The sequence below is a fragment of the Podarcis gaigeae genome (assembly GCF_964106915.1).
Source record: "Podarcis gaigeae genome assembly, chromosome: 6".
Classification (NCBI taxonomy): Eukaryota; Metazoa; Chordata; class Lepidosauria; order Squamata; family Lacertidae; genus Podarcis; species Podarcis gaigeae.
In genome coordinates this window covers 62564401-62588221 of record NC_139682.1, presented here as the reverse complement: position 1 = coordinate 62588221, position 23821 = coordinate 62564401, and the positions used below count along the sequence as shown (strand labels likewise).

The 23821-nt window shown below is 40.8% G+C and overlaps 1 protein-coding gene across 2 annotated transcripts; it reads left to right on the top strand.

Moving 5' to 3' along the window:
* Nucleotides 1-792: 792 nt before the first annotated feature.
* On the top strand, nt 793-23570 carry SERBP1 (SERPINE1 mRNA binding protein 1). Of its 2 annotated transcripts, none has more exons than XM_083743087.1 (10): nt 793-1307; nt 9886-10039; nt 11105-11251; nt 11389-11460; nt 12227-12301; nt 14011-14188; nt 16078-16125; nt 17551-17724; nt 18629-18667; nt 20641-23570. In XM_083743087.1, the coding sequence occupies exons 1-10, from the start codon at nt 899-901 to the stop codon at nt 20695-20697; spliced, it is 1353 nt and encodes a 450-aa protein (XP_083599213.1). In that variant the 5' UTR covers nt 793-898; the 3' UTR covers nt 20698-23570. The 2 variants fall into 2 exon arrangements, with proteins under 2 accessions (XP_083599213.1, XP_083599212.1); XM_083743086.1 differs by having other exon boundaries at nt 817-1307; nt 11365-11460.
* Nucleotides 23571-23821: the final 251 nt, after the last annotated feature.

Here is a 23821-nt window from a genome sequence, read left to right as displayed (position 1 = left end):
GGTTGTTAATTCTAGAACAGTTTAATACTGATTTCAGATCCTGTGACAAGCATCATGTTGAATACAGAAGAGACCACAATTTTACTACCATTTTTTTTGGTTCGTAGCTTGATTTTCTTTCTTTCCAGGAACCTGAAGGCTGTCATTTGTAGTTACAATCCTATTAATGCGTATTTGGAAGTAAGATTTTATAGGATTGCAGCCTTGATCGAATTCTGCACAGAAACTAGCAAGAGAAACTGGCAATCTGCACACTGCCTTCTTCACTTGCACAAACATTTACTGTACTGCATGCACATTACAGCGGACGGTATCTATACCGTCTATATCTATATGGGTGTTACATATATCCACAAAAACAAAATAGCTGAAGCTATCAAAAAATAATCCCCCCTCACTAGTCTTTTGAGTTAGCAGAAAAGAGTCTTATTGACCTTTCAGGTTTTCAGCCTGATTTGTAGAGAAGAGCACCCCACATTTTGCTTTTTGTTTAAAAACACTGTCGCTTCCTTCTAAGAAAGAGGGGAACTGCCTGCCGCTCTCTTTCCCGCTCCCCTCCCAAGAGGATAGTCGGAGGCTGGGGGAGGCGGGAACCCATTGGGATGTTCGCCTCTGCCTCCTTGTCTCTCGTTGCCGCGGTGCCTGCCGGGAATTGTGGTCCCGCTCCTCGAGGCGTGCCGATTACTCTGGCAGTCGGAGGGCCCGGCCTCCACTTCCCGAGACCCTTTGCGGACGCCCGCGGCCTCCTGCCGCCTGTTTCCCGGATGTCGTTCTCGCCGGAAGAGAAGCGAGTTTCTTAGGGGGCCGGCCATCTTGTGTGGGCAGCAAGCGAGCGCGGAGGGGGTGGGCCAGGGGCCTGGGCAGCATCGGAGGAGGATCCCACCGAGAGGGGCCCATCATGCCCGGACACCTGCAGGAAGGCTTCGGTTGCGTCGTCACCAACCGCTTTGACCAGCTCTTGGACGACGAATCCGACCCCTTCGAGGTGATCCAGGCGGCCGAGAGCCGCAAGAAAGAGAGCGGAGGGGGAGGCGGCGGCGGCGGCGGAGGGGGCCATCAGGGCAGCCGCGGCGGTGGGCAGGCGGCCCAGGCCAACTCCTCCTCAAGCGGCGGGTCGGGCCAGCCCGGCTCCGGCGGCGGGAGCGGCAGCGCGGCCAAGCAGCTTCGCAGGGAGTCTCAGAAGGAGCGCAAAAACCCTCTGCCGCCCTTCGCCTCCTCCTCCTCTGGGCCTGGCGGCGCCGGCGAGCGAAGAGAGGATGGCGGCGGCGGCGGCGGGCAGCCTGGCTCCGCGCCCCTCAGGAAGGAAGGTAAGTGGAGGGAGGGGTGCCTCCTTTTAGGGGGGGAGCCAGGGCCTCCCTCCCCAAAAACCAGGGCAACGTCTCCCTTGCGCGGGCGGAGGCAGCCTCCCCCCCCCCGTCACCCAGCGAGTTCGGCCCGCAGTAAGAGCCCCCGGCCCGCCTTTGACGCAGCACGTGGTGCTGGAGCAGGATCCCCCCCCCCCGTCCCTTCCTAGATAGATTTCCTAGAAAGGACACGATCCCTTTCCTCCATGCTTTATTAGGGCGGCCTGGGGTGGTGTGCTCGCGTTGCCTTGCGGGCAGGCAAGGGTCGACCACCTCGTGTCGACCAAGCGCCGTGTGAACGCGCGCCTCATGGGAGGGGGGACAGGGAGAGGGGGCTCGCTGGGCCCCTGCACTTTTTCTGAGGGAGGGAAGCATGGAAGGAAGGTGAGGGTTGCTGGGCAGGTGTGTGTCAGGATACTTAGGCCTTGCCCGGGAAGGGGGGCAAGTTAGTGGCGGGCCTCCAATGTTTGTAATGGTGGCGCTTCTTTGAGGGCGAAAAAGCCTGCGAGGGAGAGTGCCTTTTGCGAGGAGAGGGGCTTCAGGTTTGCCAAGCTGAAAGCGCGCAGGCAGCAACGTCCTGGATTGCCGCTGCTAATGAAGTTTAGCCCATTTGCACCTGGCCACGTGCGTGGCCCGCGTGTTGCTTGGCTCCAGCTATCTGCTGCTGCCGCCTACTAGGGGCTGAGGGAAGAGACAAAATGGAGTGAGCCCTTGGTGTGCTTTAAGTTGGGCCTTGCAGGCTAACGTGAGAAAGGCACTTTTTGAATATAGGTATTAAGTTTTAATTGCAGGCATGCCGCCCAATGCTAGGTATGCTTATTAGGACGTAAGCTTCACTTCAGTAGGTGTTACTTCCAATTCAGAGCGACTAGGATTTGCCATGGAGGTCTCTATTTAGTTCAGTGTTTGCACTGCTTTTCTGATGTGGATATCAAATGAGTTGTACATGTTCTGAGATGAAATTTTTAAGAACTGTGCACTGCTGTGTGAACCTCTCACCCCTTTGTAACTTGCGTAGTATGCAGAACACACCAATTTTTTGTTTTAAAGTTGGAACCTAAGAAAGTATTGATATTTTTCTATCACTCTGCACTAATTAAAGAACCCACGTGTTTAATGTGATTAAGATTACAGATACCGCAGAATAAGTCCTACTGAATTCAGTGGGACTTATTTCTGAGTAGGCACATAAAGGTTTGGGCTGTAAATGTCTAAATTTTCAGAACATTCGGTAAATGGTACCCATCTTCATGTTGATAATTGGGTTTATTTCTCTGAAGCTGAATAAGACAAAAAGAACTATGTGTTGCACTGTTTCCCCATGTACTTTCATTAGGAGGGAGAACCGTGGGCCTGTGACTTGATGATAAAAATTAAGTGTCAAGTTATAATTGAGTTGTGACATATACAACATTCTAAAGTACGTAAAGTGAACAATTAAGAGTTGGTTACAGATGAAGTAAACACTAAAAAAAAAATTGTATATTGGACTTAATGCAGTAACATTTTTCTTAAGACTGGACTGCTAGTGTGCATTTTCCAGATTACTTGCTACAAATGAATAGCTACTTAGTGTGATTAATTCACTGCTTTATGCTTACAAATAATTTGCAAAAAGCATGAAGTGTGTTCTTCTTTCAAACATTGCTTTAGTACTTAAGCATTCTCTTGATCATGGGAATGCTGCTGTATCCCAACAGCAAATGTGCTAAGATTTTTGAATAGCGCAGACTTCTGACATCTGTTAATTGACAGTGTACTAATGTCATAACTACTGTCCCAAGTATTTGAGAACCTGATAAATAAGGCACTTCATTTATTATTTATATGCTATGAAATAAGCATTTGAGCTGTAATCAGTAACTGCTAGTCCTTGTGTCATATTCATCTTTTTAAACTGCTTATTGGCCCAGTTATGGAGGCTCTTAATTTCTCTTCCCACCACCAGCTTGCCGTTGTACTGTACTCTGGTGGTGACTCCCTTTCAGCAGGGAGGGAAAATTGAAGAACCTTGTAAATTTCAGCTAGACTATCAAGTTACCAGGTTGAGCAAAAAAAAAAAAAAAAAAAACGAGGGGGAAAGGGGACTTGTGAATATTGAAGTAGTGGCAGCAGTAACATGTGGCTTAGTTAGGTGTTGGTGGGAGGCTTGGCTTTTTGACAATTAACAAATAAATAAAACCAGCTATTGTAGAATGTCAACAGCAAATGAACTGAAATGGATGTTAAATTATTATAGCGAAATATTGGCTCAATGAATTAAGAAAAAACTTAGCTGTGGTCAGTGGATTAACCAATAAATAAGTATGTTTAGGTTGGTGATAATGGTCTGAGGCCACATGAAGTACCTGGATGACTGACTGTGCACGTGTATGATGCCTTGGGCTTCACAGTGGAAGAAAGACAGAGGATGTAATTGCAAGAATATATATATATTTAATAATAATTTGAAACACTTCTAAAGCAGTTCTGAAACTGCACACTTTTGAAAGTAAAGTGTAAAATTTTGAAATTCAAAATTATTGTGGCTTTTAGATTTTTGTGCTTATAAGTAAAGGTTTTTTGTATACAAGTAGTTTCAAATGATAAGTAAGGCTGTTCCTCGGGAAGGGAGATGATTTTGTAATTAACACATTGCAAACCAAGATATGGAATATTTAAGTTTACACCCTGTGTTAATACGGATACAGTGTCTTGTGTGACTGTCAGTGGCACATATAAAATAGAGTGGCAGAATCTGAAAACTTAATGTCAATACATCACCAGTGCCTGTAGGAAGTAACTAGATGCATATTCCCATGCATTGAATGGAAGAACCTCTTTCATTCACAAAAGGGACTGAGATCCACTGGAGCCTCCAAACACCCCTTCCCACAGCCTCTTTCATGGTTCCAGAGGATCTTGCAGCCCTCTGGAGCAGCTTTTCAGGGAGCTACAGAGGGAACCTCTACAGTAGAGGTTCAGCAGGAACCATCCCTCCCTTCTTTCAGATGTCTTTTGAAAACTATCATTTAGATCAGGGTTCCCCAAACTAAGGCCCGCGGGCCGGATAAAGCTCGAGGGACTCGTTTATCCAGCCTGCGGCAACGCCTGCTGCTGCCACCCGCTCTTACCTGTGCTGCGCAGCTGCCCACTTCTGGGTCGGAGGAGCACCGGAAATAGCTTGTGCTTGAGTGTTATTTCCATCGCACATCTGGGTCGGAGGAGGCCCATGCACATGCACACAAACTATTTCTGGTGCTCCTCCGACCTGGAAGTAGGATGTGCGTAGTGCTCCTCCGACCCGGAAGTAGGGTGTGCGCACACGTATGGGCATGCGCTCCTCCGCCCGCTGCGCGATCGGCACTGGAGACACCAGCCCGAGGCGCGGTAAGTTTGCTGACCCCTGGTTTAGATAGACCTCTGCTGTTCTGTTTTTAAGCAAATAGTATTGATGTCCTAGTGACATTTTTGTGGATGCTTTTTGCTAATTTTAATTTTATAAGTTGTATGCTACTGTGAAACATTTTTATGAAAGTTTGGAAAAAAAATAAATAAGGAGGAATGTTGCCTTTTCCCTCCTTTCTCTAGCAGAGGAGCATCTTGTGTGTAGAGTTCAATTCCCAAGCACTCTGGATTCAACCCTTTGAGTCAGTCATGCTTGAACACATTTTTACATGAACTTTGAGTGTGGAATGTTTAGCTTTAGTTAAGGAAACTCAGGTGACTTGTTTTTTGTGAGATATGGGCAGTTTTTTTTGACATTACAGTGGTACCTCGGATTACAGAGGCTTCAGGTTACAGACTTTGCTAACCCAGAAATAGTACCTCGGGTTAAGAACTTTGCTTCAGGATGAGAACAGAAATCGGGCAGCGGCAGTGGGAGGCCCCATTAGCTAAAGTGGTACCTCAGGTTAAGAACAGTTTCAGGTTAAGAACGGACCTCCAGAACGAATTAAGTTCTTAACCCGAGGTACCACTGTAGTTCTTGCATCATTGTCCATTTCCAACCTGGCTGGGATATGTGTGCTCTGCTCATTGCAAGAAATAAAATATTTCAAATTTTAAGGCACTTAAATCCGTTTCAGGCCCATGGTTTTAAGTAAGTTTCATATATTAATGGGTACATATTTCTGTAATGATTCCTTCACAAATGTCTTTGTGGAGTTCTCAGGAAGTCTTGGGGCAAATTTCCATCCAGGGCCAGTCCTGCTTTACCCTCTTGAGAGAGTTATGGTGTGTGCCATCAACAATCTATGCCATTAGGTTTTTACAGAGTTCTTTTTCCTAAGCCATGCCATGTCCTCCCATTTTTATGCTAATTTATAGCATAAATGTTATAGCAATTAAAGATGTGTTTTTTTGGGGGGGAACCCATCTGCATATTATCACTCCTCTTCACATGTGAGTATCAAACTTCCAAAGAGATGAACAATCTGTTCATGCTGATAACTCATTTTACTTGGGGCATTGATACAATAATGGCAGGGGGTTGTTGTTGTTGCTTTAAAAAAAAGAACCCTGTATTTATTAAGTACACATATTGCCTGGTTGGCTTACAACCCGTGTAAAAGACAATCTGTAATAAATGAAAAAAACCAAAAAATTGCAAAAGCTTTAATTAAAACAGCCCTGATTTTAAAAACAATTAAAAAGTCTCCATAAATGGGAGGCTAAGTACAAATGCTGAAAATGGAAAAAAAATATTAGTGCAGTTGATACAAACATAAAAACAATATTAAGAACATAACAATAGCTTGCTGGATCAGGCCTATTGCCCATCTAGTCCAGCATAGATTTCCACTGTTAGCAAGGGGTCCCTGCTTGGCATAACATGAGAATTTCTCCTTCCTCAACACAAAATAATGTGTTTGTGTCTCATGAACAAGAGGACTGTTGGAGCCAGTGGCAATGGTAATTTATGGATCCCTTGTTATACTGTCAATTGAAGGGGGAAACTTAATTTAAAAAAAAAAAACGTGCAGTAAACTTCATTTGAAGAATGGTGGAACATAAGGGTTGTATACAGATTATAATTTTTCAGAAATTTTGAAGCCATTCTGCAAAACTGGTATTGACAGAAGAAGAGTTCATCTCATATGAGTGCTGTGGACAACTATTAGGTAGTGCAAGTAATCCTGCTGACATGCTCTTGCTGCTATACTCTCATCCTGTGTTATAAGACTATTTTTAAAGTTTGCTTTAAATGTGATATTTTGGCCTAAAAATAATTTTATTATTTGTGCCCCGCCCATCTGGCTGGGTTTCCCCAGCCACTTTGGGCGGCTTACAGCACGTGTAAAAAATGGTAAAACATCAGACGTTAAAATTTCCCAGTACAGGGCTGCCTTTAGATGTCTTCTAAAAGTCAGTTGTTTATTTCAGTCATTGACCAGCCTTGAGATCAATGATCTGTTGATATGCGCACAAGTTTGTCCCAAATTATTCAAATTATTAAGTGACAGTTGTGTGTAATTCAGTGTATGTTATACTAGAGGGGAGAGTATTGGATAACCATCAAACAAGCATTTCAACCGTAAACACAGCTTAAAATCTGCTGCTTCTGTGGCATAAGAGCCCCTTTTAACTGCCTGAAACTAGTTTTAACTAGTCTTGCTACTGCTGTTTTCTCCAGCTTTATATCCCGCACACTAAGGCATTTTACAAAGTATGTAACAGCAGCAAAAGAGCCACAGACTTACACTGTAATCTGCAGCTATATACTGCTTTAGGAAAGCATTTCATCTGAATAATTGGTACTACATCTATTTTTTTATTTTAAAATTCAATTATTCAAAAACAGCTTTAAGTGCATGTCTAAGTTATAGTACTTTGAATTCCACGAATTTACCATTTTAGCCTTAATTTCATGATAGCTAACATTCCTGCCCCTTCTCACAAATCAAAGGTTTCTCACCCTGCTCATTGGAGGTACTTGGAAGCTAAGATCAGCTGCAAAGGCCAGTGTGACTGTCATGGCAAAACTCTTGCTTATGTCTCCACCACATTTTAAAGTAGACTCTGTAGAGGAGAAGCTCAGTTCTAGGCCCTCATAGACAAGCCAGGACAAGCTGCCACAGAGTGGCATAGAAGAGACGAGTTGTGAGGGCAACATGAGCACATAGCATGCAGTGACTTTGTAAGAACATGGATTGGATGAGCTGCCTGGGGATCTTTTCAGAGTTCAGGGGTTAGGAAGAGAGCAAGTTTGACCTGCTTGGGCGTTTGAAAGGGAGCAGGGAGAATAGGCAAAGAGGATTTTCCCCATGATTCCTAAACATGTGGAAGGAGTATAATAACAGTGGTAGTTCAGAATTTCCTTTCCTGTAATCTGAAGCCACAGCAGGTAGCCTCAATAGTGGACTTGATCATGACATAGATATTAAAAGATCCAGTCACCAGTGGCAACCTCCTGAGTGGACCTGTGATCCATTTCTGTTCAGGGAGAGCAGATTTTATTTCTCCTCTGCTTAAAAGAAGTATTAAATTTGACCATTGGTTTTCATAAACAATACTGCTCTTCTAGCTACCTTTTGGTAGTAGCCTACATTTCTTAGCTGTAATGTACAGGAATCTTCTGGAGTGCAGCAAAGTTCATTGCAGTTGCATGTAATGTTAGGCCATATTTTAGTGCTATATGAATGAGCCTGAAAAGAGTGTTGGGCTCACAAGCTCCCTCTCTCATCGCTGGGAGGAGGACTATGGCATAACTTAATGTTGCTTTAAAAGATGTATTGAAACCAGGAATCCAGGTTTGAAATAATCTCTGAGTAGTTAAATAAGCTATCTTCATAAACCATGGTTGAGCATTACGTGCAAGTTGAGCACAGAAGCTCAGGTAGAAAGTTGACATACATGTAGTGAAGACATGGGTTTAGCATTCAACAGAGTTCAGGAAGCCACTCCAGAGTATCATTTAATGTTAATTGGTGGGTATAGGCCTTTTGGTTTTGCATATGATATTGGTAATAAAGTAATGTTTGCAGCAGCCCTTGGTGCCAAGAGGAAAATCCTTTGTGACACAAATTAATGTAAATTTCATTTTGTATTTGAATGCAAACCTTGGGGATTGTTACACAGAGTCTTTAAGCCAGCCTCCCCCAACCAGATGCTCTCCTGATGTTGTGGACTACAGCTTCTTTGTCTCAGCCATTGTGACCAGAAGTGTGGTCTGGGATGGTGGGAGTTGTGGGTGCTGCCACAACCACTCCTAAAGAAGGGAATAGAGTGGGCCACAAGGTAGGGCTTATTGCTGCTCTAGCAGCACTTTCTTTGGAGCTATGGGTCCAACTTTCTTACCCTACCACAGCACAAGCCATCATCCAAAATAAATAACTCAGTACATTTTCATACATAATGAGGAGAGTGATGGTTCTCTCCTTCCCTAACTATGGCTGCTTTCCTTACTCTTGTATAAGGCTGTGGAGTGGTATCATTGATAGATCAGATTGGAAACAGCTTCACCCCTAGTCAATTTCGCCACCAGAGGAGCTTAAAAATAAGAAAATGTTCTTATGGGTTTCCTTAAAACAAAAAGAAGGGGTTTGGCAGTGTATGCTTCTAGGGGCTTAGATTTGACTTTTCCAGAGTACAGGTTGAAGTAGTATTAAAAAGCTGAAAAATTAGTTTGACCAGATGTCATTCTCCATGGTAAGCAGTCATTTTTATGTTCAAAAGCATAAAATACTATGATAGTAAAATGCTATGAGGCTATAATACTATGATTAAAATACACCCCATGAGGGTCTCATAACAATAGTCTGCATAACAAATACAGACACATATCATACTAATTGAGTTTTAATTGCATACAAAAATATCTAAATATTACAGGTCATTGGTAAAACATCAGTTTCAGTAGTCTTTTTCAAGTTTCTCCAAATGAATTATAACTTCTAATTTCTTGAAGGCGGGGATGTCTTACCAGATTTCAGTGCATGATGTGCACTCGTCTTTCCAGGATAGTTGTGTTTTGTAATTCTTCGAACTTTATAAATCTTCTATATAGGAAAATTACTTCCTATCAAACTATCAAAGCAAAATTATACACACTTCCTAGTTTCCAGCTGTGCTTCAGTATACAAAACAATCTGTCTGAAATGTTAGAACTCCTGACTGCTCCAAGGAAGGAATAAACTCACCCAATATCTCATATCTATTTATATTAGCTCGGACGGGGTAGCCAGTGAGCTGACTTCTGGATGATGTTGGAATATAAGTCTCATCATCCCTCACAACTGGCTATATTGGTGTTGTATTCCCACCATGCCCCTTACATGGCACAACCTTCATTCACACCTTTAAAGGCACATTGCCACATTTTTTTTTGCTGTGTAAATTTCAAATAACATGGTTATTTTTGAAATGAAAACTTCCAGAGGTGTTACTTGGCTATAATTTGGATATCTTTTATTTGTTGTGTGGAGTAGTTTTATGATACTACCTCCAAGCCTTAGAACAACTAGTGTCTTCTATAGGATTCCTCTGCTGTGTGTTCAAGAATAACAGTTGCTTTGTGGAAGTAGCTAAATAACTTACTGATGCGGATTGCTTTCTATTTTAGGGATAAGGCGAATTGGCAGAAGGCCTGATCAACAGCAGCCTCAGGGAGAAGGCAAGCCTATTGAGAGGAGGCAAGAGAGACGGCCTCCTCGTGAACGCAGGTTTGACAAACCTGCTGAAGAAAAGGGTGAAGGAGGAGAATTTTCTGTTGATAAGTAAGAACTGAACATGTTAAGATTGATTGGCAGAGAAAATTGTATGCAGGATGTCCTCTGGTTATAGCAAGATGTTCTCTGATTAGTCTGTTAATGGGTTTTAATTGGGTAGTGCGATATATTTGTCTTAATGTGGCATGCTTTTGTATTTTAATATGAACCTGTTTTAGAATATTGTACTCCCCCTAAAGGATCAAAGTTTTGGTATAAGCGTTCTCCTGGATCATCTACTGTCACTGGAGGAACAGACAGCCTTGGTTCCTCAAAATGCATTTTATCAGCATTGTTAGAAACTCAGATATGTAAGCTAATTGTCAAATGGCACCTTAAACCTAGGTTATGGTCGCCACAACAGGATTTCTAAACACCATGGTTGTTTTTTTTCAAACAATGAACATTATTATTACTGTTATCATCAGCATCATCATTTCTATACCACTTCATCTTTTAAAGAAAAGAAATCCAAGAAATTTGCAACACATTAAAACAGCAAATGAAACAACCCAGAGTAAAACAAATTCAAGCTTCATGAAAAATATTTCAGCTCCTTCTCTATGCTTTCCCTGTATTTATTTACCTTCTTAATTTTTTTTTAGCTGCCCCATAGCAGAAGTCCTCTAGGAAGCCAGTGTGATGTAGTGTTTAGAGTGTCTAGGACCTGGGAAATCAGGGTTCAAATCCCCACTCATTCATGAAACTCACACTGTGACCTTGGGCCAGTCACAGCCTCTTAACCTACCTTACTTTCCTAGGCTTTTTAAATCAGCTGTACTTAAAATATTCTCTGCTTCTTATTTTATTTCATTGCTTTGTGCTGGTTCATGTTTTCATGCTGTATTTTATCTATGGTTATAATTATTACTGTTAAATTGACCAGAGAACGTTTGTTGTTGGGCAGTATGTGAATACTGAAATGGAAAAGATACAAATAACATGAATAGCTCTTAAGTAGCTGCAGCATAATTTTAGAACTTGATATAATATTAAGAAAGATGATTATTAGCACTGCCAAGGTAGAAGTAGAGTTTCTAGTGTCAATCCTAATTTCACTTTATTTTACAATAGACCCATTATTGATCGTCCTATGCGTGGCCGTGGTGGACCAGGTGGAAGAGGGGGCCGTGGTGGCAGAGGACGTGGCATGGGCAGAGGAGATGGTTTTGACTCCCGAGGCAAACGTGAATTTGATAGGCATAGTGGAAGCGACAGATCGTAAGTCTTAAACTCGTTCTTTTTTAAAGTGCATTCATATCAGAATAATACTTTGAAAATTTGCTTTTGAAAATCTGTATTCCAACACTATTATGTTAACTCAGTTTTGTTAGTTCTCTTTCACATTCACATTTCAGTGGTCTAAAGCATGAGGACAAGCGTGGTGGAAGTGGATCGCACAACTGGGGAACTGTCAAAGATGAACTAACGTTAGTATTTTGTATTGAAATACTTGTTCAGAATAAACTAAATTAGAAGAAAAGACCATGGGTATTTTAAGTTTGCAAGATCACATAATGAGTGAAAAAATTCATGAGAGGTAGTGAAAAGGAGCAGGATTTCCCATTTCATTGTCCTGAGTAGCTCTTTACTGTTCCCAAGAAGAGCAGATTTACAAGAAACATATTCAAATTTGATTCAAACATTTTTGGTGATACCTAATAGTCATAGCCTGCATAGGCCTTTTGAAATAAATGGAGTTAAGGAATCCCAGTCCATTGATTTCAGTAGGTGGTCTCATGAGTATGATTAATGTTGGATATCCTTAACATATGCACCACCCATTTTTCTGGCTTAGTGCAGGATCATTTCCCTTTATCAGTGTGTGTGTGTGTGTGTGTGTGTGTGTGTGTGTGTGTGTGTGCATCCATCCTGCCTGTGTGCTTTCCTGAAGGGTCATCATAATGCAGCAGTATAGCATAAAGCAAGCATTTTTCTAAATTTGAAATTATAATTCTAGATCCCAAATTTGCCTCTGTTGGCATAGAAAATCACCCATACTTTTTTCAGCAATACAGCTAGTAAAGCAGACTTGGGGTTTGATGGTGGGGCAGTGTTTATATTGGGGAGTGAATATTCTTTGAAGTTCCACTGTAAGCTTTGGTATAATTTTGAGGTCATTGAATATCAGGTATCAGGTGGGTAGGCAGTGCTCATATGAAGCATCAGATATTTTTAAACTATCTTTAATTCCAGCGATTTGGATCAATCAAATGTGACAGAGGAAACACCAGAGGGGGAGGAGCATCCACCTGCCGACTCAGAGAATAAGTAAGTATTACATTGCCAGAATCCTTGTTTGATCATTTATGAGGTTGCTAGGCTCCTTTCATGTCAAAAGGAGGTGGTTGGGGTTTTTTTGTATAAAGTTTTTATTTTAAAAACAGGAAAATCTGTTTATTTAAGTTTCCTTTGTTACATGATTGGCAGACTTGGGTTGAGATGCTTAAGTGGAATTTAAGCTTAAAATCCTCATAAATCTAAACTTGTGAAATGGTGAGTCTAGATGAGAAGCTCTGGTCTTGAATTGTCAGTGATAAAACTGTGAAATCCAATGTTGGAGCGATCTAAAAAGTAGCTACTTCAAAACCTACAGGATTGTGTGTGTAAATAAGGTTGTAGGATGGAATCTGATGGTGTCCATAAACGACAGTAAAGGACCTTCCAGAGAAGGTTTGTGGAACTGTATGATGAAAGGGCGAGGGAGTCCTGTTGTGCATGCAATCCACAAAGTGTTGGATTTCAACCTTCCTTTTTGAGCTAGCTAAAATTTTCTTTCTTGCATAGTGGCCTGGCATGTTTTGACACGTCACAGAAGTGCTGTGTAAAATTGTAAAATTGGATGACAAATGGGGAGTGGAGGTGGTACTTAGACCGATGGGCATTAATGCAGATAACTATACTTACTGACTTGAACTTTTAGAGTGGAAAAACTCAGCAGCATAGGAAGCCTATATGCCTTAGTTAAGTGGCTGTTGTGCTGTAGATAACTCAGCACAATCATGCAATGCATTATTTGGATGTCCTACATGTGAACTTGGCCCATGCATTTTGGGAGCTTTTTGGCCCAAGCACTTTGGGAGCTTTCAGGCAATACTTACTTTGGGAATCAGTCTTTTATTCGTGGTTACTAAGTATAAGCTGGGATTTCATTTAACATTCTAACTTTAATTGTGAGCCCTTACCAGAGGTCATGAATGAAACAACTTAATTCATTTTTTAAGTCAGGAGGTTCACAGCTGATCATTGATGTAACCACTTCGGACAGGTTTTCATTTTGTTTTGTGCATAGCAAGTTGCTCATTGTTGCTGGTGGTAAAGTTTTGAAGCCATTTTCCTTATTTTTTTTCTCCCAAAATACATATGGCAATGAAATTGGTATACTGATATATCAGTTAAGTCATAATGCCTATGGGAGAATCAGCACTTGAAGCTGTTGTGCAAAATTTTGCTTTGGGGATGTGCCTTAGGGCTGATGTACATAAGACATACAGTCTGTGCTTTAACTTGTCTTTCTCCATATGGCAAGCTGTCATGACATGATTGGAGGGGGTGGGAGGCAAACCATTGAAAACTGTTAAGGTATTGTATCTGTTGGGAGAAACAATTGCTTTGTAATTGCTGAAGAAGGACTGGTAAGGAGGAATTAAGCAGAACTGTCCTATCTCTGTGGTCTGCTAAAATACATATAAGGTAACTATCTTTAGCTGCCAGCTATTAGTTATCAACAATGTGTTGCACACTTGGATTAAAGCAACTTGTCATGAAGCCAGAGTTTATGTGGTCAAGTGATTTCCAATAGCACAGTATTTTGTCTGAATTGAAAATAACATCCATTAAAGTACAGCTTTTTGTGTGAACAATAAATTCTAGAAGTGTGGCCTTCCTGGTTGCTTCCAGCATTCCGATATTGAGACTTCACCATTCTGAGTGTGACAAAGACTATGAAATGAGTTTCCACCATTGTAAACTTATTTCAGAGAGAATGAAGTAGAAGAAGTCAAGGAAGAAGGTCCTAAGGAAATGACTCTGGATGAATGGAAAGCTATTCAAAATAAAGATCGTGCAAAAGTTGAATTCAACATCCGTAAACCAAATGAAGGTGCTGATGGACAATGGAAAAAAGGTTTTGTTCTTCATAAGTCAAAGAGTGAGGAGGTGGGTTTTTCTGGATTATCTTGTCTTCATGGAATCACTGAATTGTAGAGTTGGAAGGAACCACAAAGGTTATCCAGTCCAACCCCCCACAGTGCAGGAATCTTGCCCAACATAGGACTCGAACTCGCAACCCTGAGATTAAGAGTCTCATACTCTACTAACTGTGCTATCTGATGTTTTCATTTTACTCACACCTTTAAGAGTAAGTAGCTTAAGGTATCCTATCAATATTTACATTCTCTATAGCAGATGTTTTGCCTTTACCATGTGCAGAAACCAGTCCTGTTTTAATCACTTTGAAACAAACGTTTCTAGCCTTTGCTAGAAAGGCTAGAAGTTTTCTCTCTTTGAGAGAAAACCATGGAGACCCAGCTGCTATCTGGTAAAGTCTCCAACATAGGTCAAGCTTGGTAAAGCTTTCAGTTCTTGGTGTGTGGGCATTCAAGGTCTAGATGAAAATATGCATTCCAGCTCTTCTGAATTCGGTGGGAGGTTTACAACTGGGCTGTTGATTGTGTCCATAATTTATTGAAACCTGAATCCTAGGGCACACTCAAAAATGCAGAATTCATGTGTGGGATACTTCATTCTATTATGGTACCACTTCTGATGAATAATTCAAGCATGCACCACAGACACCATTTTATAAGTCCACAGAGAGCTAGCAGTGTCAAGGGAAAAGGTGCTTTTAGTTGGCCTAGGCTCAAAGTCCTGCTGTGAGTGGGGTTCTGCTTGTCCAACTCTCAGTACCTGGTGAAATGTATTCAACCGTAGTAGCTTCCTGTCAGAAATTTCAATGTGATTAATTTTATGTTGGTGCAGATGAGGTGCTACTTGCAAAATGACTTAGAATTTTTATTCCAATGGCTTGGAGTTTACACTTATTTTTACCACCAATTCTCTCTGATTTTGGAATATTTGCTAAGGCACATAAATGTGGGAAATAATGGACACAACTGAAAAATCCATTGCATATTTACTTGGATGTAATACCCACTGTGTTGAGGCTTACTCCTGGTTAGGTTTGCTTGGAATTGCAGCCTTTAAATGCGTTTTACAGTTGTGCAGCTCCCTTAAGACCAACTAAAGATTACTACTTTATTCCATGGGTAGGAAACCTCCAATGTAGGGACCTGATTAAGCCTGCCAGTCCTCCATATTTGGCTAAGTGACGCCCACTTGCCCTACACTTTGTGTCAAATATGATGTCAGGTGTCAGGCTGGTAAAAATCTGGCTTGTAGGTACTGCAGATCAGCTGATTGTCTGGTATTGTGGAGCACTTTGAAAGGTGCTTTGTTAGCTGCATCTGCAGTGCAGTTTGATTACACAAACGGGTCAGAAAAGGTCATCCGACATCATTCTAACAATTGAGTCAGGTGATTGACCCCATCCTCTTTTCAAACTTGTTCCACAGAGGAGATAACATCAGACCCATTTCCCAGATAGAGTTATTCACGCCATTGTATTCTAATGTGATCCATTGTTCAGCTCCCCCTCCCCCCCCAGCTAATGGTTTCTCAACACTTAATTGGTGTTGATGTTGCAAAAAAATAAAAAAGCTCATAACCCTTAGGGTAATGTGCAAGCCAGAAATTAATAACAGGCTTCTATGTGCCCCTAAAATATGCTCCGGAGGGTTGGAGAACCCCTGGCGGGGTACAGGAGGAGAGGAAGGGGAAATGTTGCATTTGCTGATGTGATGTTAGATTTTGCCCAAATTTTCTAGTTGCATAATATAATTTGCTTATTGCTTTTACTCTGTCCACTTGTTTAATCACTTGTATCCTATTGGGTTCACCTACCTTGAACCATAGAGCATGTTATTTTAATATGCAAATTCTCATTTACTTTTTTCTCTCCTTGTGTATCGACATACAATTTGCATCAGACAAAGGGGGTGACAGAGATGCAAGGGAGTCAGATGGAATCCAATGAGGTACGAACACTATATGTGGTAGTGTTGATGTTGTTCTTAAACAGCATTATAAATTTTTCTATGTTGTGTGAGTGAGTGAATATATGAATATATTTCCTGCATGATGAAGAGCAGCCTGTAAATGCCAACAAATAAAATAAAAGGTAGGGCAGGGAACCTGTGGACAGGTTCCTAATGTAACAGCTGTCTTATGAAAGGAGCAAGGAATGAAGAGGAAAGGGCTTTGGAGCAGCTGCTCTTTGGTTGCCTGATGGATGGAGCCAGGTTGGTCTGCCTCTTGCCATGAAGTTCTTCCTGGGAATCAGGTGGTGCAGCCTGCCAGTGGTGCCTGATGCTCTCCACAGTGGCAGGAGGCCAGCCTATGCCTCACTTTGGTTCTGTAGGTCTAGGGCAGCACCTTTTTATTACACCTTCCCCAGTCATGGCCATGGGAAGCAGGTTCCATGCCTGAGACATCATGCAGCTGTTGACTGTGTTGTAAGTGAGGAGCCAACATAAAGGAGAAAGTCCCATTGTGTTCACTGCTTTTACTGTCCAGGCAAGTAAGTTTTGTCTCTCAGTTGATCTCTGTTCTGTGATCTGTATACTAAAGTTCATTGCCTGGCAGTTTGGATGCAGTAATACACTAGCTGGTATGTGCAATCTTATTTTAGGGATTAAATTAAAAGATCCAAGCATTCTCCACCTCTGCCATAACACAAGCCTAACTGATAAGCAGAAGCTGAGAGCAGCAAGGTCAGTATAGGTCTGGTTGAGGTTAAACTTAGATGTTTGCAGGATATAGGGCGCTCCAGGAGACAGTGACTTTAAAAAGTACATACTGCCTGTCACCTGATGGTTGGCACCCAGAAGCCTGTTCTAGCTTGTAGAAGCCTTTCCAGTTAATAGAGATGTGTTGAATAGGAAATTTTAATTAAGTGGCAGGCAGTATTTTGTTTTTGAGGCTTCTGAGCAATTTTCTCTGCAGGCTTTGGTATGATTTACCTAATATGGTGGCTTCTACTGGATTCTACCATCCCACCTCTGCAATTTTTTCTGCATGTTTTGGATACAATCATATCTCTTATTAGATACTGAATGCTAAAATAGAGATGAATAAGTACCAATACCTGGAATTTGGTAAATATTTACTGTATATTGATATAGTTCCAGCATTCAGCTAAATAAGCAAACAATAAATGAAAGCACACTGTGCTTAGGTGTATATGTACTACATTCTGCTTTTGCTCTTGGCTGTCCCTCCTGTAGTCAAAAGGGCTGGGGCCATTTGTGGCAGTTTTTGACCATCATTTCATATAAGTGATGTTTGAGTGCTGTAATCCCCCCTCCCCCACACCCAGTGTTGCATTCTGGGTTGTATCTGGTATTTAGTGAAAATACCTTTTCAGTGGTGTGGTGGTCCTGACTTTCTTATTTTCATTTTAGTCTCATGCTGAAGACTCTGCAATGGATCATCACTTCCGCAAGCCAGCAAATGATATCACATCTCAGCTGGAAATCAATTTTGGAGATCTTGGTCGTCCTGGGCGTGGTGGCAGAGGTGGAAGAGGAGGACGTGGACGCGGGGGAAGAGCTAATCGTGGAAGCAGAACTGACAAGGTAGCAGTTCTTTCTATTTAAACGAAAGAGGTTTTTTGTATACCTATTGATAGTACTTAAAAACAACATGAGCAGGTTTCAGCGACTAAGCTGCTGCCGAGCAAGTTATCATAATATTACGCATAGATCTATCCTCCTAGTCTTTCCCTTTACACCTGTGCCCTAATTAATAGTCCTTTGTAGTGGAGCAAAAAATTAGTTTAAGAGTTGGTACTTATTTTAATATTGGTGGCTTTAATCCGTGTGTGTGTGTGCAGAATACATTAGTTTGCCACCATGAGTTTGAAAGTTGACATAGGCTTGAATCCAAATCACCTGTCTGAACAGTAGACACTTCTGCAAGTACTTTGGTTACTTAAGCTTTTCCCCACATGTGCATGACTGAAAACTTTAATGGAATCTTTTATCTTTGTGAAATACTAAGGGATATAGCTAGAAGGAAGGGACTGAAACACCCTCTAGACTGAGCAGAAGCACCCTCATACAAATTTGGATTTAAGACATTGTTTTCTTGACAAAATGTAGACATGCTCATGAAGTTACCATGTATATTGCATGTGTTGTCTTTGCACACTTTGGATGCAACTTAATTATGCCTATTTCTCATGCAAAACATGAAGTTCCCAAATATGCTGGGTGGGTACCACAGCTTGCAAACAGCAATTGATACTCCAGTCATTTCTCGATCATAAGTGGGAATATTTTTCTTTATTGGCTTTAATGTGCTTTAAAAGAGAGAGTGAGTAGTCTATTTTCACTATGAATTCAGTTGCTGGATTTCTCTTTTTGAAAGGCATTTCCAGTAGAACTAATTGAGAATCCAGCATTTCTGTTTTGTAATTTTGCTCATTATGAATGTGCAGATCCACACTAATACTTGTGTCTTGACTGTGTTTCCTTCTAGTTGGTTAAGGAGTTTGATGTGATCCACACACCCAGCCAGGTTGGTGACTTGTTTATAAATCTCTCAGGATGTGTATACAATTGTAGCCTTAATCCTGGTCAGACATTTTTCATCGGTTAAAATCAGTGTTAAGGATGAATAAAATCATATGTAACGCTTATCAGAATTTCTGGTTAAAGTGTTATTTGCATGCATTTTGATACCCTTAATTTGTGTTTGTTGTTTGGTTAAAAACGACAACCTGCTTTCACATTTTTAATTGCTTGCCCATAGCATTTATAGATGACAACCATTTTTTAATCCTCCTGGACATTCCCCCCAGCTTTGACATGTCTTCGTTTCTGTAATGCTTGCATGTCAGGGCTGTTTGAGGTGTATTGGGTATAAAATAGAAACACTGTAACTGTAACCATGATGTTATTAAGGTATTGTTTTTAAAATTTAGACAGATCACAAAACCCACAGTAACAATTTCCCTCCATTCTGGGAATTGTTCTTAGAATCTAGGCTTATTGGGGTTTCTTAATGTCATCTAAAATGAAGATACCTGTTTACCATCAGCATACAACATAACATAGCATTTACATATGTAGGTTGACTTAGAAGTAACATCCGGATGAAACTCTGTCCTTATGTGGAAGTAGGCAAGACTTCATAATTTACTATAATTTACTATAGTTCTAAGAATCCATTTTTCTGCACACTATCTCCAGAAATGGATTTTATAAATGGAGTGTTGCAGTGTTATAATGTGAAGCTGATCAAAGCTTGAAGGTCATTGTCAAAGCAAGTGAGCTGTATCATATTGCAAATTTCATTTGGGGTTTATATTAAGATGTTACTGAGCTGAAGACAAAAGATACATGTGTAGAATTAAAGTATACAGCTCCCACATAAACAGGACTTGGCATCCTTACTATCAGATCAGTTTTTGTGCTGAGAGAGAAGCATAGATTCAATTGTACCATGAACACAGGTGTAAATATTCTTGCCAGTGATGGATTTTCCATTTAACACCAAATCACCTGCGCTCATGCCTCTTTCTCCTTGTACAACCTGTGTATGTACAGGCATGGTCTGAAGGTAAATGATGCAACCCCCTTGCTTGAAGCTAAGCAAGTCTGGGTCTGGTCAGTGCCTGGCTGGAGACTGACTGGAAATCCTATTTACAGTATGATGAGTACCATGATGAAAGAGAGGTGTTGATACAAATGTACATAATAACTAGAGCACACACTTCAAGTCTGCATTACGTATGGTTCCATAGTACTAAGCATGACAACAGAATAGAATTAAAAATCCCAGTTCAATATTTTATTGTACTAGACTTGTTTTGAGTGCACATAATTGTCTACAAAGTATCTGACGTAAGCTCAGAGAAGGCACCAAGAAGATCAGGGTCTGGTAGGTTTATATTGGGAGGGGGGTTCCAAAATATTTCAAGGTTCTGCGCCATATTAGGATTTATAGGTTGAAACTAGCACTTTGAATGGGGCCTGGAAACTTAAAGGCAGCCAGTACAGTTGTGCCAAGTTCAGTGTTATATGATCAGTTTGCCATGATCCTATCAGCAATCGGGTAGCTACATTCTGCACTAGCAGTAGTTTCCAAACAGTGTTCAAAGGCAGCCCCATGTAAAGCGATCAAATATTGAGGTTAACGGAGCATAGATTATTGTAGCTGGGTTATTCTAGGCCAGATAGGGTCATAGTTGGGCCACCAACCTAAACTGATGGAAGGTACTCCTCGCCACCAAGGCCACCTGTGATGGCACTGGATATCTAGAGCAGGCTGCACACCACTCAGCCAGACAAGACAACCACCCACTAGCAGTGACTGAGCCTTGTCTAAATTAAGCTTCAGTTTGTTGACCCTCATCCAGTTCATCATTACAGCCAGGCCCTGATTCAGTGTATTAATTCAATGTGAACGTTCTGTTACCTTACGGAATGCCGCAAACGAAAATGGTTACGTGGACTCTCCAGATAATGTACATTCTGTTTTTCTTTCAGTCAAGTGCTTCTGCTCCTGATGTTGATGACCCAGAAGCTTTCCCAGCTCTGTCCTAAACTGGATACCCTAAGCCAACCCTGCCCCTTGTTGGGCCCTCCTCTACAAGGCTTGCATGCTTAAGGATCCTAAAAACAACTTAAGAAATTAAAAAGGGGACTCTCATTCATACCATTCACACCTGAAGACTGAATTTTACCTGTTTTGAAAATGAACTTCTCTTGCTACACAGAAGCAACAATATGGTAGTCAGTTTTGTATTTAGAAATGTAATGGTAGCAGGGATGTTTTCATAATTTTTTTCAGAAATTATGCATTCTTCATGGATACTTTTTTGTATTGCTGCTTGAAAATATGCGTTTCCAAACTTGAAATATAGGTGTGAACAGTGTGTACCAGTTAAAGCTTTCACTTCATTTGTTTTTATTTTTTTAAGTTAGGTTTTTAGATGTTTTTCCCCGAACTACAAACAATTTAACTCTTGCACACTCTTTTAATACTGCTTAGCAGATTGTTTTCAGTCCACAGTCAGCTGGGATATGTACAAAAATAATTTGGAAAATTGTTAGTACTGTGTGGAATACTAACTTCTGAAGTATTTTAAGTTTTTAATACTTAAATTCAAACTTGGAAAAGTCAATTTTCTTCTATCTTTGGTAGTTTGTGTATTCAAAGTCTTTATACAAAATTGATATCAGATACTTGAAAAATAGTCAAAGCACATTGGTTTTTACTCAAATACCTTCTTATGAATCCAGCAGCTCTGTTTGGATAATTGGTCTAAGCCATTTTAAAAAACTCGGTGTTACACCTCTCATATACACCTCTTTTATCTTACTCCCTTTTTTTCTTCAACAAAACTAGTTGTTTGTTTGGTAAACTTTGTTTAAACTTGTTAATATTGTTGCTACCAAAAATACTTTGTAGACTGGAGCAACTTTTTTTTCAAAACATGGGAGGTTGGGGAGCGGCATCTATTTCTAATACAGTTCGTTTAAACTACATTTGATATTTGTCTGGCAGTGCAGTATATCTACACAAAAAATGCACCTGTGCTGGATGCATTCAAACACTTCTATTAGATGCAACCCTGGGCCTAAAGAAGAAACCAAAGGGCACTGTGTGCTACTTGGGAGGAGGATTATTTGACTTGTGTAAGTTGGAGAACAAAGAGCATCAAAGTGGGACGGCTGTGGTCTCCGTGGGACAGAAACCAAAACCTCTCCACCTAATTGAAATGTGGATTTTTGCTCCTACTGTTTCAGCTCCTGGTCTCTGCTAGCTGACAAGTGAATGTTTTATTTTCAGAGGGCGATTGTAAGAAGTTCTCCTTCCACTGTAGAATTTTCTTAATAGTTTAACTTAATCCCTGTGAACAGGAATGTTACCACTTTCAAAACACAAAAGGACTTGAACAGCAAATAATAAAAAGGACTACTTAGGCTTTTTGTCTGCAACTTTTGTTAGGAGGCTAGAGCAGGAAATAACCCATCTATTTAAGGTTTCAACACTTTGAGTAGTGTGTGTAGCATTCATGGGTTTCTTAGGTAGAAAGCAACGGTGATGCCCTATTTTTTTTAAAGCTACAGGATGGGCAACAGTATTGGACAGCTGAATATAAACTCAACGATTGCAGTGTTCAGTTGGCTTGCATTATCTGAATGATTTTTTAATGAACATTTGTTTACATAAGCAAAGGTTACTGTATTTTATCGGACTTCTGGTACACTCAAAACCATCCTTGCAGCCAGGAAGAAGAAGAAGAAGAAATAATCACATTTTTAACTGTATGAAATCGATTTTGCCCCTCGGAGGGTGGTTGTTAAAAATGCTAAGCATTCTTTCAAAGTTTTCTTGGTGCTTAGCATGGAAATATCCCATTTTGGAGGTAGTCAAATTTCTTGCGTCAACAGGTACATACGTTTTCAGTAGTTCTTTGTTCCCTGCCCCTCCTCATCTCATAGTTCAGAATATGTTGGAAAATAGTGGATGTTGTCTGTATCCTTAAAGAGCATTTTCATATAACCACTGTGTAAGTATTCTGGTCCCCAAAGACATGCTTACTGAATAGTTTTTTTGCTGTTCTTTATATCCCCCCTCTTCCCTTTTCCAGGCTAATAATGACTTTTCCCACCCCAAACCATAGCCCTTTTATACATGTTATTCCTGAAAGCCACACATCCCATGCCATGCCAATTTGATACTTGACACATGCTTTCTTCATCTTATAGCATATATGTAATACAGAACAGGCATAGGAAGGCCTTTTAAAGACGACCCATTTGCTGTTCTTTTAATAGCTGTGTTCTTAATTTGTGTCAAGCTGTGAATTTTTCTCTCTTTAATATTGGTGCGTGTTAAATACAGGTTTATTTTCATGCTCTTTTATAAAAACGTAATGGAAGGTAGGCATTATGAATGCCTCTAATGTCAGGCTTCTTGCTTGATTTCCGGCCTACAAGCCCCTAAATCTTTTTCCCACAGGATGGTGCCCTTGTGGATCCATCAGCAGCAGGTTTGGCAAAATACCTACTTGTATATTCTAATTCTAGTATTAGCTATTAACAAATTTGACCTCATTTTCTCCTGCTTGCTTATCCTGCTGTTGCACCACTGCATTTAGAGATGATGCCTCTCTTAAAAAATATGGGTCAGTTGAATATGAATTAATTGACTTATTTTAATGTTTGAGCATGAAAGTTCATCTTGTGTCAACTGACAGGCAGAGAAGTTAACCAAATTAGTAAAAGGGAAAAAGAAAAAGAGCACAAGACCTTCTAAGGTAACCCTAAGGATCAAAACTATGTCTGTTGTGAATATACATCGTCTTTCTGTTGGATGGGTACTACATCTAATGGTTGATTACATCTTGCCCGATGAGATTCACTTGCATACCATACCTGTTGACTTAATAAAAGCAGGACTGATGCTTCTCGCTGTCTTGAGTGCTCAGAGTATAGATATGCATTCACCTTCAGCTGAATACTAGTTGGGGTGTGAACTGAAATAAGAAAATAAATTGTAGTAAGGCAGCTGCCTTTTTGCAGGTTTGTGTGATCTTGGAAAATGCACAGATCACTGTATGGTGACGGTTTATTGCTGCTTTTCAGCAGACATGGGCAGAACATCTACCCTAATTCACAAGGTTTGTGGTGCACTGAAGAGAACTATTGGCTACCCAGG